Source organism: Amblyomma maculatum, unplaced genomic scaffold (assembly GCF_055883805.1).
Source record: "Amblyomma maculatum isolate TAMU_Amacu unplaced genomic scaffold, ASM5588380v1 scaffold_22, whole genome shotgun sequence".
NCBI classification, from domain to species: Eukaryota; Metazoa; Arthropoda; class Arachnida; order Ixodida; family Ixodidae; genus Amblyomma; species Amblyomma maculatum.
Genome location: NW_028146747.1, coordinates 2,323,024 through 2,338,895, shown reverse-complemented (window position 1 = coordinate 2,338,895; position 15,872 = coordinate 2,323,024). Strand labels below are relative to the sequence as shown.

Here is a 15,872-nt window from a genome sequence, read left to right as displayed (position 1 = left end):
ATCTGCCCCTCCACCAGCGCCCATGCCTCAGACCACGCCGGCCGCGGAGCCCCTCGCATACACTGACGTCCCTGTCGCTCCACTGGCTCCACCATTGGCATGCGCCCCCACTCCTGTCGCACCGCTGACGCACGCTGCCGTCGCTGCACGACCACGGCCACCTAGCTACCCGGTGGTGTAGCTACGCCTCCAGGGCCTGTGCAAAGATTTCTTCAGGCACCACAGCCTTTGGTTCCACCACGTCCGCTGCGCCGCAATCCATGGCGAACCAGTATAACCGTCCCATCTGTTATTCCTGCGGATTTGCTGGCCATATTTCCCGCTACTGCCGAAAACGCACTCCCGATGATTTTCTACCGCGCCGAATGTCAGCTTCCTGGCAGCCGCCCTGAGGTCAGTACGCCGCCAGCGATCCATCTGCAAGTTCCGTCGCGGATGACCATACCATCTTCTCGCCGCTCAACCTCGCCGCGTCGCCGTTCTCTATCCCCTCTGCGATGGCGTCCCAATCTTGCGCAAGAAAAAAACTCAATGCCGCAGTTCCTGAGGCGAGAACTGCGCAACGAGCGAACTGTCAAAGGCCTCACGTATCTCCCGAAAATCTGCTTGAAGTTTCTGTTGACGGCGTTATAGTACTGGCTCTGGTCGACACCGGCGCTGCTATTTCTGCCATGGCTGCAAGTCTTTGCCGTTCATTGCGCAAAGTGACGACACCAATTTCAAGATTCTCACTATGCATTGCAAATGCCCAGCCTATAAAGCCTATAGCGGTGTGCACAGCACGAGTCGTCATTCAGGAAGTTGTGTACGCAATGGAGTTCGTCGTTTTGACTTCCTGCTCGCATGATCTCATCTTGGGCTGGGATTTTCTATCGCGTCATAATGCGGTGATAAACTGTGCTCGTGCCGAACTGGAGATTTTTGCGCTAGACGAACCATCGCCGGACGTTCCTTATCCCAAAGTCGTCGTCGCCGAAGATACTGATCTTCCTGCGTGCTCTTTCGTTCTTGTGCCCACCGCTTCTGCTTTCCGATGTACTTTTCACCATATCAACTACCTTTCTAAACCGCAAAAGTCTCCCCCTGCCTTACGCCGTACTTTCTATATCAGCTGGCCTCACCGCGCTCTGCGTCGCGGTGAATGCCTCGGCACCATCCAGCTCATGGATTCTATTCTCACCGCTGACGAAACACCCTCTTCGCAGCCCGCTGGCTTGGCTGCACTCACACCGCCTGTTCTTGTGCTAGACCAGTCTTCTGCCGACGTTTTTCTCCGCTGCATCGATGCCAGTCTTCCTGGCCCTCAACGCTCTGAACTCCTCGCACTGCTTCATCAGTTCCGCTCTTCATTCGACTCTCATCAGCCTGCTTTGAGCCGCACATCAACTATCGCCCACCACATTGACACCGGTTCCCACGCTCCTCTGCGCCAGCGTCCCTATCGAGTGTCTGCCACCGAGCGCCGAGTTATTGAAGCCCAAGTTCATACTATGCTTAAGAATGGCGTGATTGAGCCGTCGAACAGTCCGTAGTCCTCTCCTGTTGTCCTAGTGAGGAAGAAAGACGGTTTTATACGCTTTTGCGTCGACTACCGTCGCCTGACAAAATCACTATAAAAGACATCCACCCTCTTCCGCGTATGGATGATGCATTGGACTGCTTACAAAGTGTTGAACTCGTTTCTTTGCTCGATTTACGATCCGGCTTGGCAGGTGCCCATGGCTGCGGAAGATCGCCCTAAAACCGCATTTGTCACCCCCGATGGCCTCTTTGAATTTACCGTCATGCCTTTCGGTCTCTGTAATGCCCCTGCTACATTCGAGCGTATGATGGATACTATACTGTGTGGCCTGAAGTGGAAGACGTGCCTCTGTTACCTTGACGACATCGTGGTGTTCTCGTCGAACTTTGCGACCCACATCTCTCGCCTGAAGCAGGTCTTGGCATGCATTGCGAACGCCGGCCTGCAGCTCAACTTAAAGAAGTGTCGTTTCGCTGCTCGTGAGCTGACCATTTTAGGCCACGTTGTGTCCAAGGAGGGTATACGTCCTGATCCCGCCAAACTTCGAGCTGTGACCGAGTTTCCGAAGCCTACTACCATCAAGCAATTAGGAAGTTGTTTCGGCCTGTGCTCATACTTTCGGCGTTTCATACGGAACTTTGCTTCCATTGTCGCCCCGCTGACTCAGCTCCTCGGCAATACCTCAGATATTTCGCTGTGGTCACCAGCATGCGAGGACGCCTACAACACATTGCGCCGCCTCCTTACAGCCCCGCCCATCCTGCGCCATTTTGACCCTGAGGCGCCCACCGAAGTGCATGCAGACGCCAGTGGTATCGGCATCGGCGCTTTGCTTGCTCAGCGCCCCTCCGGCTTCGGTAAAAACGTAGTTGCGTATGCCAGCCGTACTCTCACAAAAGCCGAAGCGAACTACTCTTTAACGGAAAAGGAGTGCTTGGCCATCATGTGGGCCCTCACAAAGTTTCGCCCTCATCTTTACGGCCGTTCGTTTGATGTAGTCACGGACAATGATGCCCTCTGCTGGCTTTCATCGTTCAAGGACCCTTCCGGGCTCTTCGTCTACAAGAATATGACATCCGTGTTATTTACCGATCTGGTCGCGAGCATACAGACACCGACGCTTTGTCTCGCTCACCGCTGCCAGCCGACCTTGCCAGCCTCTCCGTCTCGGACTCTGAGGTGTCTTCCCTCGACATCAGTGACATGCCCGTGAACAACGAAAGGATCCATGGATCGCATCCCTTATTGACTACCTTTCCAACAATTCAGCGATTACCCCTTCACGCGCTCTTCGCCGTCAAGCTTCCCACTATGAGATTCGGGATCACCTCCTTTACCGGCGCAATTGCAACTCGAGTGGACGGAAATGGCTCCTCGTGATTCCGCGCCATCTACGGACTCAAGTATGTACAGCTTTTCACGTCGATCCGCAGTGCGGTCACGCCGGAGTTTTCAAGACGTACATTCGAATCCGTCTTCGCTACTATTGGCGCAGTATGTACACCTCGGTACTTAGGTACGTTCGATCGTGCTTGACTTGCCAACGCCGCAACCCTGCTTCTCGATCACCGTTCGGCTGGTGAGTTACAGCCTCTCGCATGCCCGCTTAGACCCTTCGACCGCATTGGAATTGACCCTATGGCCCTCTTCCGTACACAGCTGGTGGCAATCGCTGGGTCATTGTCGCCGTCGACCACCTGACGCGATATGCCGAAACCGCCGCGCTCCCAGCTGCAAAAGCCAGAGATGTGGCCGATTTCTTATTGAAGAACTTCATTCTCCATCACGGTGCTCCTCGTGAATTACTCAGCCAGAGGCCGTGCTTTCTTATCTGAGGTCGTTCAAGACCTGCTTGCTCAGTGCAAAATCATTCACACCGGACTTGCACCGCCTACCACCCGCAGACAAACGGCCTTACTGAACGATTTAATCGCACCATCGGTGACACGCTCGCGAAGTACGTCGGATCCCGCCACACAAACTGGGACATTGTCCTTCCTTACATCACCTACGCGTGCAACACTGCTACGCCATCCAGCAAGGGTTTCTCTCCGTTCTTTTAGCTGTACGGTCGGCATCCATCTGCTCCCCTTGATACTGTCCTCCCCTACGACCCTGACGAATCAGAGTGTACCACAGTGACCGAAGCTGCACAGCACGTAGAAGAATGTCGCCAGATTGCACGGACATTCGCAACCGACTCTCAGTGGCGCCAAAAATATCGCCATGACACCAATCAGAAGAATGCACCACACTTCAAGCCCGGCTCACTCGTATGGCTATGGGTTCCATCTGGCAGCCCCGGCCTCTCAGCAAAACTGATCTCCAAGTATCATGGGCCCTACCGCGTCGTCGAGCGCACTTCCCCAGTGAACTATGTTGTTAAGCCGCTTACGCCATCTTCCGATTTGCGACGCCGTGGCCATGAAACTGTTCATGTGCAGCGCCGTAAGCCATTGTACGACCCCATTGTGTCTTCGTCCCCTTAAGTCACCAGAATGGCTTCTTTTTCCCTGGGGAGCATTGTGAAGAAGTAGATGGACCGCTTCGCTAGGCGCTGATGAAAAAGACGAAGGTGTGGAATTGCCGTCGCGTAGATCGTGTTGATCTTGATCGCCCGCTTCCCCGTCGACCTCGACGCCTTCCTGAACGTCCTTCTTCTAACTTAGTTAAAATGAAAAGCTTGAGATTTGAATTATGTTTAGTTGCTTATAATAGTTTGTTTAACCACCCTTGCATTGTTTTCATTCTATATGCAGGCACCTGGAGAATGCAAGGATATCTTGAGCGGCTTCACTCGGCTCGGCAAGCTGCGGTATGATCGAGCGACAGGATCACTTGGCTTGTAGCAGTGTTCTGGGCATGTAATGCCAAGGAGGCTGTGGTGCCCAAAACGCTGATGGGCCTAAACCTAACAGAGCACATCCCAAATGCATTGCTGGCACCCACAGCAGTCGTGAGAATAAAAATAAAGGTTGTCATCAGTGTGCGTTTCCGTCCCTATTTATTGAAGCACTGATTTCACAACACAGACTGTTGTGTGTATGGTGCAAGAAGTGTGAAAAAAAATTTGGTAAATTCATATTCAAGTTTGTAGAGTGAAGCAAAATTTGTTCGTTCACCACTGAACAGTGTGTAGTGGAAATACCGTGCACCGTATTGCAGAGGAAGGTATGGCAAGGTGAGTTTTACAAAGCATATGGCTGGAACTGGTTTTGCAGAAGTGAAATGGGAAAAAAATAGCAGGATATGTAAAACAGGCCATGAAATTTTACCAGAAGGAGTAAGATAAAATAAGGGCTTACTCTCCTTCAAGGAGTGTAAGCGCTCCTATAAGTGGAGTCCTTGAACTCTTCCTGGAAGAGTTGCAGGACGCTCCTAAATGTGTAGTTTTACTCCTTTCGGAGGAGTGCCTTCACTCTATTGCAGGAGGAGTACAGTACTCCATCAGTGGAGTCTGATTACTCGATGGCTAGAGAGTTTTTACTCTGGAGAAAGGAGTCGCATATGGGAGAAGTGAAAACTCCTCCAAAGGCAGTTCTAGTACTTCTGTCGTACTTGATAGCATATTTCATGCTGCGTTTGATGGTTTCTTTCCGTTCCATCGCTCCGTTTTCGCGTGTAAAGTTTACATGTCTTAACGTATACATTTCCAATGGTTTTTTTGAGCCGTTAATTCATTTTAGTGTCTGCGCTTCATTTGAGTCTAAAGTTTAGTATAACTCTAGTTTGTATAAAATAAAGCTGTCATTCCCTTTGTTATGCTCCGACTTGTTTCCTATAAGGTATTTGGAATGAATAAATATACACTTGGGTAGCTTATATCGAGTACAAGTACACGGCTATTTACTTACCGTTAATTATTTAATCATGACGTAGATTTTGCGCTGTAATGTAGTCATATCATTGGATATCTTATTTCTTAAGCAATGGACGAATAACGTTTGCTTTAAGCAATTGCGGGGAAAAAATAGCACCTCAGTGCGCAAGTGAGTTCTTTTACCTTGTTTTCACTCGCACATTTTCTGTATAGGCAGAATCGAAACAATTCATAAGCATGGCCCGAATATTCTCCGCAATAACTGTGAGATACTGATAAAAGATGTGTGTGTGTGTGTGTCTTCGTGTTTAGGGGGGTGGTATGTAAAACGTGGGTCAAAGGGTATAGACGCGTGGTACGAAAGCACGAGAAACGAAGTATTCTCAGTAAGTACTTTCTTCGTCCAGGAATCTTTCTTATTACCTTAGGCTTTCAAATATGACCGTGAAATTCTTCCACCTAACTTTCATTTAATATACAGAGTGGAAAAATACTTCAGCCGAAACTAAATGCGGTGCCACTTCTCCCTCCACTTTTGATAGAGACCGAGAACTATTTCACATGATGACAGCGCAAATGCTATAACGAACAACGCTGACAGCGCGTGTCTGGCGGCTTAGAAATAGCGTTTCGTTTAGGCTTGAGTGTGGCCTTGGAAGATAGGTGAAATGATGAAACCCTTTAAATTCTATGCCTGATTACGGGTGTCTTGGAATATATATTACTGCCAATCACGGGCGTCTTGGAATATATATTACTGCCAATCTCTTATGAAAAATGCATGCTGAACATACCACTTATAATATTAACCATACGCTTTCCTTTGCCACAGCTTTTCCTTTGCTCTTTTTTTTCTGAAAATGCTTTACAGAGATCGCTTGTGCGCTCTGAACAAGAGTCTGCCTCTTTTGTTTGGGACCACCAAGTCACTTAATAGAACCCTTAGTTCAGTCGTTCAGTCGTGTTCGACTCTTCGTGACCCTATGGGCCATGTCACGCCACGCTTTCCGGTCTCTCACTATCTTCCTAACATCACAAAACTTCATCTGCAGTGCCTCGAGGATGCCACCTAACCATCGCGTTCGCTGCCTACCCCTTCTCCGGCGACCCTCAACCTTTCCCAACATCAAATCTTTCTTCAGCGACTCCTCTCTTCTGATCAGATGACCAAAGTAGCTGAGCTTGAACTTTAGAATTTGACCTTCCAATGAGCAGTCAGGGTTTATGGTCGACAATATCGACTGATTTGATCTTCTGGCAGTCCAAGGAACTCTCAAGAGTCTTCACCAGCACCACAATTTAAACACGTCAATTCTTCGGCGGTCAGCCTTTTTCATGGATCACTGCCTTGTGGCGAAGGGGCTTGCGAAACTCGATGAAGTCGTGAGCTCTGCTGTGTAGGGCCACCCAAGATAGACAGGTCACGGCAGAGAGTTCTGACAAATGTGATTCACTGGAGAAGGTAATGGCAACCCATGTAATGCCATTAAGGCTATGCGCAAAAAAGACGACACAAAAAACAGAGGCAACGACAGGACGAGCGCAAACTAACAACTAGTTTATTCAGAAGTTTAACCTCTAAATATACAACATATAAGCGCATGCGCAGCGGAAAAAACCACAACATGCCTGATAAACGCGAACCACCGTCATACCCTACAAAACAGAATTCAACAAGGCAGACTCGCTTTGGTATAAGGCGATAGACGTATCACTGACACAATTGTGCGCTTTGTTTATCAAAAACGACTCAAATATTTCGCGCGCCACTGCGTTGCTGCCACGGCCAAGTATCTTAATCTCATTTAGTCGCGGCCGGCACCTGCAATCTCGACAATGTTCGGTTAAGTTTGTAGTACATTCCTTATCCCCTAACGTGCGCACGTGCTCCCCTGCTCGATCATTAACGCATCTCCCTGTTTGGCCAATGTAGGCCTTTCCACATGTTAGTGGAATTTCATAAACAATGCCTTTAGCGCATTTTACATAGGGCTTACCATGCTTCTTTGTGCAAACGCCCGGCCTAGTTCTCTCTTTCGCCGTGAGCGAGCAGAGTCGGCCTAGCTTAACAGGTGCAGAAAACACCACAGGCACACCAAACCTGTTGGCCACCTTCTTCAAGTTGTGTGCCACTTTATGCGCGTAAGGTACCACTACTGGTTTTGTACCCTCCTTTGGGGCCCGTTTGCGCACTTTTCCTTTCATTTTCTGCAGGAGAGTTTCACTCACTGCCGTGAGTGAAACCCACTCCAGTATTTCCTGCCAAGAAAACCCTATGGCCAGTCACAACCCTTACAATCCGTCCAAATATCATTTGCTTGCTTCACTATTAACGCGACAGCGTTAAGGGCCCCCTGTCGCAGAAAAGTGTATGTCGTCGTCGGCGGCCGTTGTGCGGCGTTGGCCGTGAGCGAAAAATCCCAGAAGCATTACTAAATAAAAACGAGTAGTAGGAATCGAACGGGGGGCTTCACGCTAACCACTCCACCACGCCAGCTAACGGTTTGAAATGGACAAAGGCGCGTCTATTGATTGCGGTGTTGTCTCAGAAATGTCCCTTAGAGCAGTGTATTGTGCTGTATAATAATAATTATGAGCATGTAAATTACAGAATTACAGAAAACGCAGTTAAGCGAGTGGCAAATTACTTTTCTGCTGTACTTCCTCCTCGCTTGGCGTGCACGTAGCGCCATCATGCGTATGGCGCACGGAATAAGATAGACAGCGCATGGCCTCCGAGATCTTCATCGCGCCGGCTCGTATCGGCAACAATGTTGCCGACGAACTAAGACTGTAACTTGAGGCCCGCGCGTTTCGGCAAGGTGGCTGGCAGCGCTTCTGCGTCCCGGAAGGATTAATAAATAAAAAGGAGTATAGCAAGTTGCTCTATGTAGGAATTCAAAACAGAGCCTCCCTTCTCAGTGCACGCCTCAGCCGCATTGTAAGCGAAGGAACGCTTGTACGCGCGAACTGGAACCGAAAGGTTCTCTCGCAGAGGCCGCTAGGGGAAGCGATGACGTCACCGCTGGGGCATGAAACGTCGGAACATGAGCTCGCTCTTGAGAGAAGTGTAATGAAAGCGGTTGCGTCTAGCAGTGCCGGGCGCACTATGGTGTGTCTTGAGCTATCGCGTTCCATTCTTAAAGGCGAAGCTTAAGCGTCCTCCAATTATTTTTCTAATTATTTTCATTTAACTAATCTAACACTAATAAAAAAACATCACATTTCGGTCATTTTCATAAATTTCATTTCACCGATGAAAACCTATACAACCGCATTTTAGTCCTCTTATCTCCTTTCCATCCCGCAAGAGCCATTGATTCAAAGCTGGCGTGCGAAGCTGCAGAACTAAATTTTAGTTTGAATTGTTTGTTCTGAAGACTAGCAAGGACTAACACCGTCCATGCTTCCGTCGTGCCCATTACCGCGCCCGACGCCTTCAATTCCGCTGTGTCTGATAACCTTTTGTACTGTATAATCTAATTACACACGCATACGTTGTTTACTACCGGCTCCTACCTGTCGCGTCGATTAATGCTGGAAGTAAAAAATAAATAAAGACTTCAAGCTGCTCGATAGAAGACGATCGAGATTTGCCTGCTGACTGCATGCATGCTCCCTGTGGTAGTGGCGAAATATGTACCATAGAACTTATTCAGAGAGTTGTGTTTGTTCTTTAGAAAGGGGTTTAACATTTAATTTTGTAGGTTTAGCAATCAACGGTCCAGACTTACACCCACTCGTGCGGTTTTCATCTTTATCTTCTCTGTTACTAATTACATAAGGGGGCGCTGAATTTAAGATCGCTTAATCTGTACAGGAATATTGCGAAGTGCGCTGTACATGTACGACTTATTTGGGACAAAATCAACAACAACACAAAAAAAGACTGAGTGCCTTTCCTTTGTTGCAGGAAGTGACCATTGGCGACATCGATGAAGCGGCCATGGACAAGCTCATCCAATTCGCCTACACTGGGGCCGTTCAACTCACAGTGGAGGGCGTGCAGGTACTACCTCTCACATTGAACGAGCGCGCTGATATGATATAAAGCTAAAGCAGTGCCGATCTAAAAGTGGAGTTAAACTTAAAAAACAAAGAAAGCGAGTGAGTGAATACGCAGAACTTGTGTATAGGAATCTACACCCTTTGCTTTTTTATTGCAGACTTGCTTTCAGTATGGCTTATAACCGTAAAATGTGTCGCATCGTTTTATCTCTATCATTTAACCCTGCCCTGCTGAAAAGCCAAAAGTTCGAAGGGGCAATAACCTCATAAAATCTCATCTAATCGCATAGACTCTCGTACGGTGCACATCATTATCATAAAATATTGTACATAATTTATGGTAATGTGCAAGAAATTATGCGAGCTTATGGAATTATATGAATGAGAATGTGTGAGAAAATGGGGGTTATTGCCTCATACAATTTTTTTCAGTAGGGTGTCAATGCAATTCATTGTACTTTCTTCATCTCTTCTTTCTTCTTATTTATTTCCCTTTTTTTCCTAGGGATCATGAAATTTACATTTTGTGATCGCGTCATGAGACAGAATTGACCATAGCCTCATTCGCCTGGCGATGTAAAACTCAGTTCCTTCGATTCCTTATTTTTATGTACGACGTCTTTTGAGAATAAGTCTCCTCTGGCCGCAAAGCTTTCTAGCATTCTAGCTTTTTATTTATTTATTGAATACCTGCATCGCCTTCATGGTATTAAAGCAGAGGGGGTAAACACTAAAACACTTGAAAGTACAATAAACATGATGTACAAAAAAAAAAAAACATGCATACATGCATAGGGAACTCCGGCACTCAGTGCGCTGTAGAATCCATTGTTTGATGAGAGTGAAACGACTTCATGCGATGGCTCATTCCACTGGCGAATTGTTCACAAAAAAAATGTATGCCGAAAGCATCAGTCCTAAAAGAATGCTCTTTAACCTTGAAGATATGGTCTTTCCTCTTTGAAATATAAGTGGGCGTTTTCAAGTACTCCTCTCGTTACTGCAATCTAACGCTACTCTGCTACTACAATGTGATTATCCTCGTGGATAGTGGTGGTCTCTTATTCAAACTTACTTTGCGGTGGTCGCGAAGGCAAGCACAGACTGCTCTTTTTTTCTTTCAATACGAAACGAAAAAGTCATTTCGTAGTTCTCACAGCCCTCTATGGCTGCGCAGATACAAGCAGCACTCTAAAAAACGTTTAGCCTGTACTAAAGAATGAATTTTCTTTTACTTCTTCTGAAACCTCAGCAAATTCTCCGTAGGTCCATTCAACCACAAAACCTACTCTTACGGAAACATCACATTTATATTTCAACGAGAAAGGTTGGCTGAGGATAATTGATTTCAGTATTAACAAATGCTATAATCAGCAAGCTTAATTACAATCACGCCTTTTGAATCGTGTCTCTGTCAAGAAGACAAGCCTAAAGTCGCAGTGAACGCGGCAACATAGTGTATAACTAGGAAGTTTCTTATACACATAAAAACATGCAAAACGTCATTACTGGCAGTTGTTCTTTGAGCAACCAAGCGAACCCACAGGCTGTACTTACGGGCATTCACACGGGCATAAAAAAGACAACTACTTGTGCCATTTTCTTAACAACCATGTCTTGCCAACAAGCTTCGTCACCGCCCATCTGAAAAACCGCAGTGGTCGAGGCATGGGTTTCTTGCCGAGAAATAATTTATGCAAGAGATGGAAGGCAGAACATCCTGTGTTCTTGCTCTTCCGTCCTGCTCCTCTCTGAATATATGTCCTTGCTATTATTATTATTTCTAGAAGACAGACTTTAAAAAATGTCGGCGGTTGTAATACTACTTGAATCTATAGTTGTAACGAGGAAAAGCCGCAGTTTGTTGCCTCCGACATGTCAGTTGGATGGGTTAATATATTCTAGTTCACTATCAGATGACGGTGTACTTGACCAGCTGAGAGCAAGCATTAGCTGATCTTGGCAGAACCTCCGGATTAGTGGCACGAAAAGGGCGCCTGCGCAGGCTCTGCTGCACGCCTCGTCGGTGCTGCAAATGGAGCCCCTGACTCGCGCCTGCTCAGGCTTCGTGCGCGCCCACCTGGAGCCAGCCAACGCGCTCGGTGTCTGGCAGTTCGCCGAGTCGCACGGCCTACGAGGACTGGCGCGCAGCGCCGAGCTGTTCGCGCGCGGACACTTCCCGAAGGTTGTGGCTTCTGGCCGGGAGTTCCTCGCCCTGGGTCCGCAGCCCCTGGCCAGGCTGCTGTCCGCCGCCGACCTGACCGTGGAGTCCGAAGCCCAGGCACGTATGCAGGGAGTCCTCAAAGCACTCAAACTTCATTCTATACAGGTGCAGTTGCATCCAGACAAATCGACGTTTGCCAGTTCTAGCTATTCCATCCAGCAGGGCTTGCTGACGGACGCGCTGTTGAGAACAGGAGCGGGTTTACTCAAAGAAACCTAAGCAAAACGTAAAGGCCGCTAATATTTTATTTTCCGCGAGAGCGACTACAATTTTAAGAGCCAAATAGTCAAACTTCAAATCCGCGGTGATGGGAACTTCGTTAGGGAACGAGAACAGGAGAGAAAACGTTCATCACGTATGCTATACATGAATTACTATTAGAAAATGAAGGCATGATCGCACCAAACTGTAACACGCAACAAAAACACAGGCTGCGCGGAGTATTAGACGATAGTTACTTCAGAACGTTCCCTACGTAACCTTACCGGACATTTTTTTCTACGAGAGCTCTACCTTGTACATGCAAAAGGATGCGTAATGCGATGAGTGAGGGAGCAAAGCAAACGTGAGTAGAAGGGGGGGGGGGGGGGGGGGTCTTGTCCACATATACTCTCGCGCTAGAGTTGCTACGAAGTTGCCCTCATCACAACCAGTTTTCTTGACTCTTTACGCCTCTTGGGCGCTGCTGTTGCGCGTGAGCCCGCAGAAAAAAAATTGCACGGACACTTAAGCTTTTTTAACTGATTCGTTTTTAGGAAGGGAAAGGCACGGTAACTGTCTCACTTGTTTTCTGTGGACACCTCAACCGCGCCGTAAAGGGAGGGAGGAAGGTGGGAATGAAAGTGGAAAGAGAGAAAGAGGAGCCGTAGTGGAGGGCTACGGAGTAATTTCGACAACCTGGGGATCTTTAACGTGCGCTGACGTCGCACAGCACACGGACGCCTCTTCATTTCGCCTCCGTCGAAACGCAGCCGCTGAGGTCGGGTTCGAACCCAGTTACTCCGGCACAGTAGACACTTAAGCTGCGCCTTTAAGGGTATGACGTTAATGGCTCCGGGTCCCTTTGCGAGTCCTCATTCGCTACTTACACTTTGCTAATTGCTCAATCACGAATCCCTTAATGCTTACCCGTATTAGCTAACACTTCCCGCCAAGCTGCGCTTTTAAGGGTATGACGTTAATGGCTCCGGGTCCCTTTGCGAGTCCTCGTTCGCTACTTACACTTTGCTAATTGCTCAATCACGAATCCCTTAATACTTACCCGTATTAGCTAACACTTCCCGCCAAGCTGCGCCTTTAAGGGTATGACGTTAATGGCTCCGGGTCCCTTTGCAAGTCCTCGTTCGCTACTTACACTTTGCTAATTACTCAATCACGAACCCCTTAATGCTTACCCGTATTAGCTAACACTTCCCGCCAAGCTGCGCCTTTAAGGGTATGACGTTAATGGCTCCGGGTACCTTTGCAAGTCCTCGTTCGCTACTTACACCTTACTAATTGCTCAATCACGAATCCCTTAATGCTTACCCGTATTAGCTAACACTTCCCGCCAAGCTGCGCCTTTAAGGGTATGAAGTTAATGGCTCCGGGTCCCTTTGCAAGTCCTCGTTCGCTACTTACACTTTACTAATTGCTCAATCATGAATCCCTTAATGCTTACCCATATTAGCTAACACTTCCCGCCAAGCTGCGCCTTTAAGGGTATGACGTTAATGGCTCCGGGTCCCTTTGCCAGTCCTCGTTCGCTACTTACACTTTACTAATTGCTCAATCACGAATCCCTTAGTGCTTACCCGTATTAGCTAACACTTCCCGCCAAGCTGCGCCTTTAAGGGTATGATGTTAATGGCTCCGGGTCCCTTTGCAAGTCCTCGTTCGCTACTTACACTTTACTAATTGCTCAATCACGAATCCCTTAATGCTTACCCGTATTAGCTAACACTTCCCGCCAAGCTGCGCCTTTAAGGGTATGACGTTAATGGCTCCGGGTCCCTTTGCAAGTCCTCGTTCGCTACTTACACCTTACTAATTGCTCAATCACGAATCCCTTAATGCTTACCCGTATTAGCTAACACTTCCCGCCAAGCTGCGCCTTTAAGGGTATGATGTTAATGGCTCCGGGTCCCTTTGCAAGTCCTCGTTCGCTACTTACACTTTACTAATTGCTCAATCACGAATCCCTTAATGCTTACCCGTATTAGCTAACACTTCCCGCCAAGCTGCGCCTTTAAGGGTATGACGTTAATGGCTCCGGGTCCCTTTGCAAGTCCTCGTTCGCTACTTACACCTTACTAATTGCTCAATCACGAATCCCTTAATGCTTACCCGTATTAGCTAACACTTCCCGCCAAGCTGCGCCTTTAAGGGTATGAAGTTAATGGCTCCGGGTCCCTTTGCAAGTCCTCGTTCGCTACTTACACTTTACTAATTGCTCAATCACGAATCCCTTAATGCTTACCCGTATTAGCTAACACTTCCCGCCAAGCTGCGCCTTTAAGGGTATGACGTTAATGGCTCCTGGTCCCTTTGCAGGTCCTCGTTCGCTACTTACACTTTGCTAATTGCTCAATCACGAACCCCTTAATGCTTACCCGTATTAGCTAACACTTCTCGCCAAGCTGCGCCTTTAAGGGTATGACGTTAATGGATTCGGGTCCCTTTGCAAGTCCTCGTTCGCTACTTACACTTTGCTAATTGCTCAATCACGAATCCCTTAATTCTTACCCATATTAGCTAACACTTCCAGCCTAGCAGGATGTATTTTGCCGTTTTCTGATTTCCATCTGCCTAACCGAGTGTTGCTATTATATGGCAACAGCCAAGCCTAGCTTTGATACATACGGTTATAATATGACTTGCTACGAATGACCATAACTAATACAAGTACCACGACCAAGGTAAAAAAATCAACTTATTCAACGCCAATTGAACCTGCTTAAGGCGAATGTAATGAAATCACGAGCGCACATAGCAAATAATGCCTTTCTAAGCCTAACTAATCGTATTGTGGTTAGCTAAGCCACGGCCGGTCTCGAGGGAGAGCGCGCGCTCTTTCTTACGGCCTTCTCAATCGCCGCGGGAACAATGGGAACGTTTCTCCTTGAGTTGCGCTGCCCATCCCTCTATGTCCCAGGGGAGATCACGGGGGATCTCCCCGGGCCCGCTCCCGGCTGTGGGCCGCTGTGTAGAGATTCCCGCATTTTTTTGGAACCTTCGGGTTCTTTCGCCTACGGGTGCAAAAACACAGACCAAGCTTGTCCTTCGGGACCAAATCCTTTATATTTGATTGGATTGAGCCTGTTATACCTAGTGTGGTACGGGCAGAGGCATATTATTTTATTCTCTTTTTGGTTGCCTCAACATATTATATATATATATATATATGTCCGCCGCCGCAAGGGGCGCGGCCTGCTAACTGTTCGCTCCGCGTCTGCTTCAGCGGCGGCGGGTGGCTTTTGCCTGGTTTCGCGCTGTCGCTCACGAGTTTCTTGGTGAGTGCAGTCCCGAAATTGAAGAACACAGAAGGTAGATGCTGCAGCGGCATTTCGTCAACGTACTACACACGTGAACGGATATAAAAAACACTGTCGTTGAGCAAACGTTCGACAAGCATGGCATACATTGCGGCATGGCAGCTACTTTTGTCCATTTTAATCCGAATTTTTTTTTCCCAAGCCTGTACAAGAATAGGAACAAAGAAAAACTGAATGAGCACTGATCACATATCGAAGCTTCTTCAAGGCTAACATGACAGCAACTCGTCTGCAACAGCAAAACCGTCTTTCAGCGTTAGATGCGAAACCATTCATGGTGCACCGAAGATGAAAATAATTTCATAAAAATGTAATGTAAATTGCAAAATGCTTGCATGATATAAAGTATTAGTATAACAGTCAAAGTTAATGTTGTAGGTTTGAGTTTTAAATGTTACTACAATTCATATATTAGCCAATGTGTGGTATTATAAACGTTACTTTAATTTTGCAAATCAATATTGTTTTAATGAAATTTTTACATGATATTAGGCTTATGAAAACAACAAAAAAATGGTTTGATATTCATGACATCACTTGTGCTCGAAGTGGTAAAAAGAGGCTAATAAATGATGAAGGTGACACTCGATGAAGTGACTTACAAATGAGTTCACCTGCTATATCGAAAGTATGCAAGAAGCTTCTAAAGCGTAAAGAAAGACACTCTCACTAAAGACTCATTTCAAGCCTTATATAGCGACCCATTAAGGCTCTCTTCGGGAAAGCAAGGTTAATGTGCGGAAGGGAATGACTTATGCTAGATGC

General features: G+C 47.3%; 1 protein-coding gene across 1 annotated transcript in view; it reads left to right on the top strand.

The window, feature by feature from the left end:
- The window catches only part of LOC146171482 (kelch-like protein 8), a 167,247-nt gene that overhangs the window by 24,396 nt on the left and 126,979 nt on the right, over positions 1-15,872 (top strand). Inside the window, exons 2-3 of the mRNA XM_084586508.1 lie at positions 9,256-9,351; positions 11,356-11,631. Coding sequence (XP_084442634.1) covers positions 9,256-9,351; positions 11,356-11,631 — 372 coding nt within the window. The remainder of the gene's footprint in view (positions 1-9,255; positions 9,352-11,355; positions 11,632-15,872) is intronic.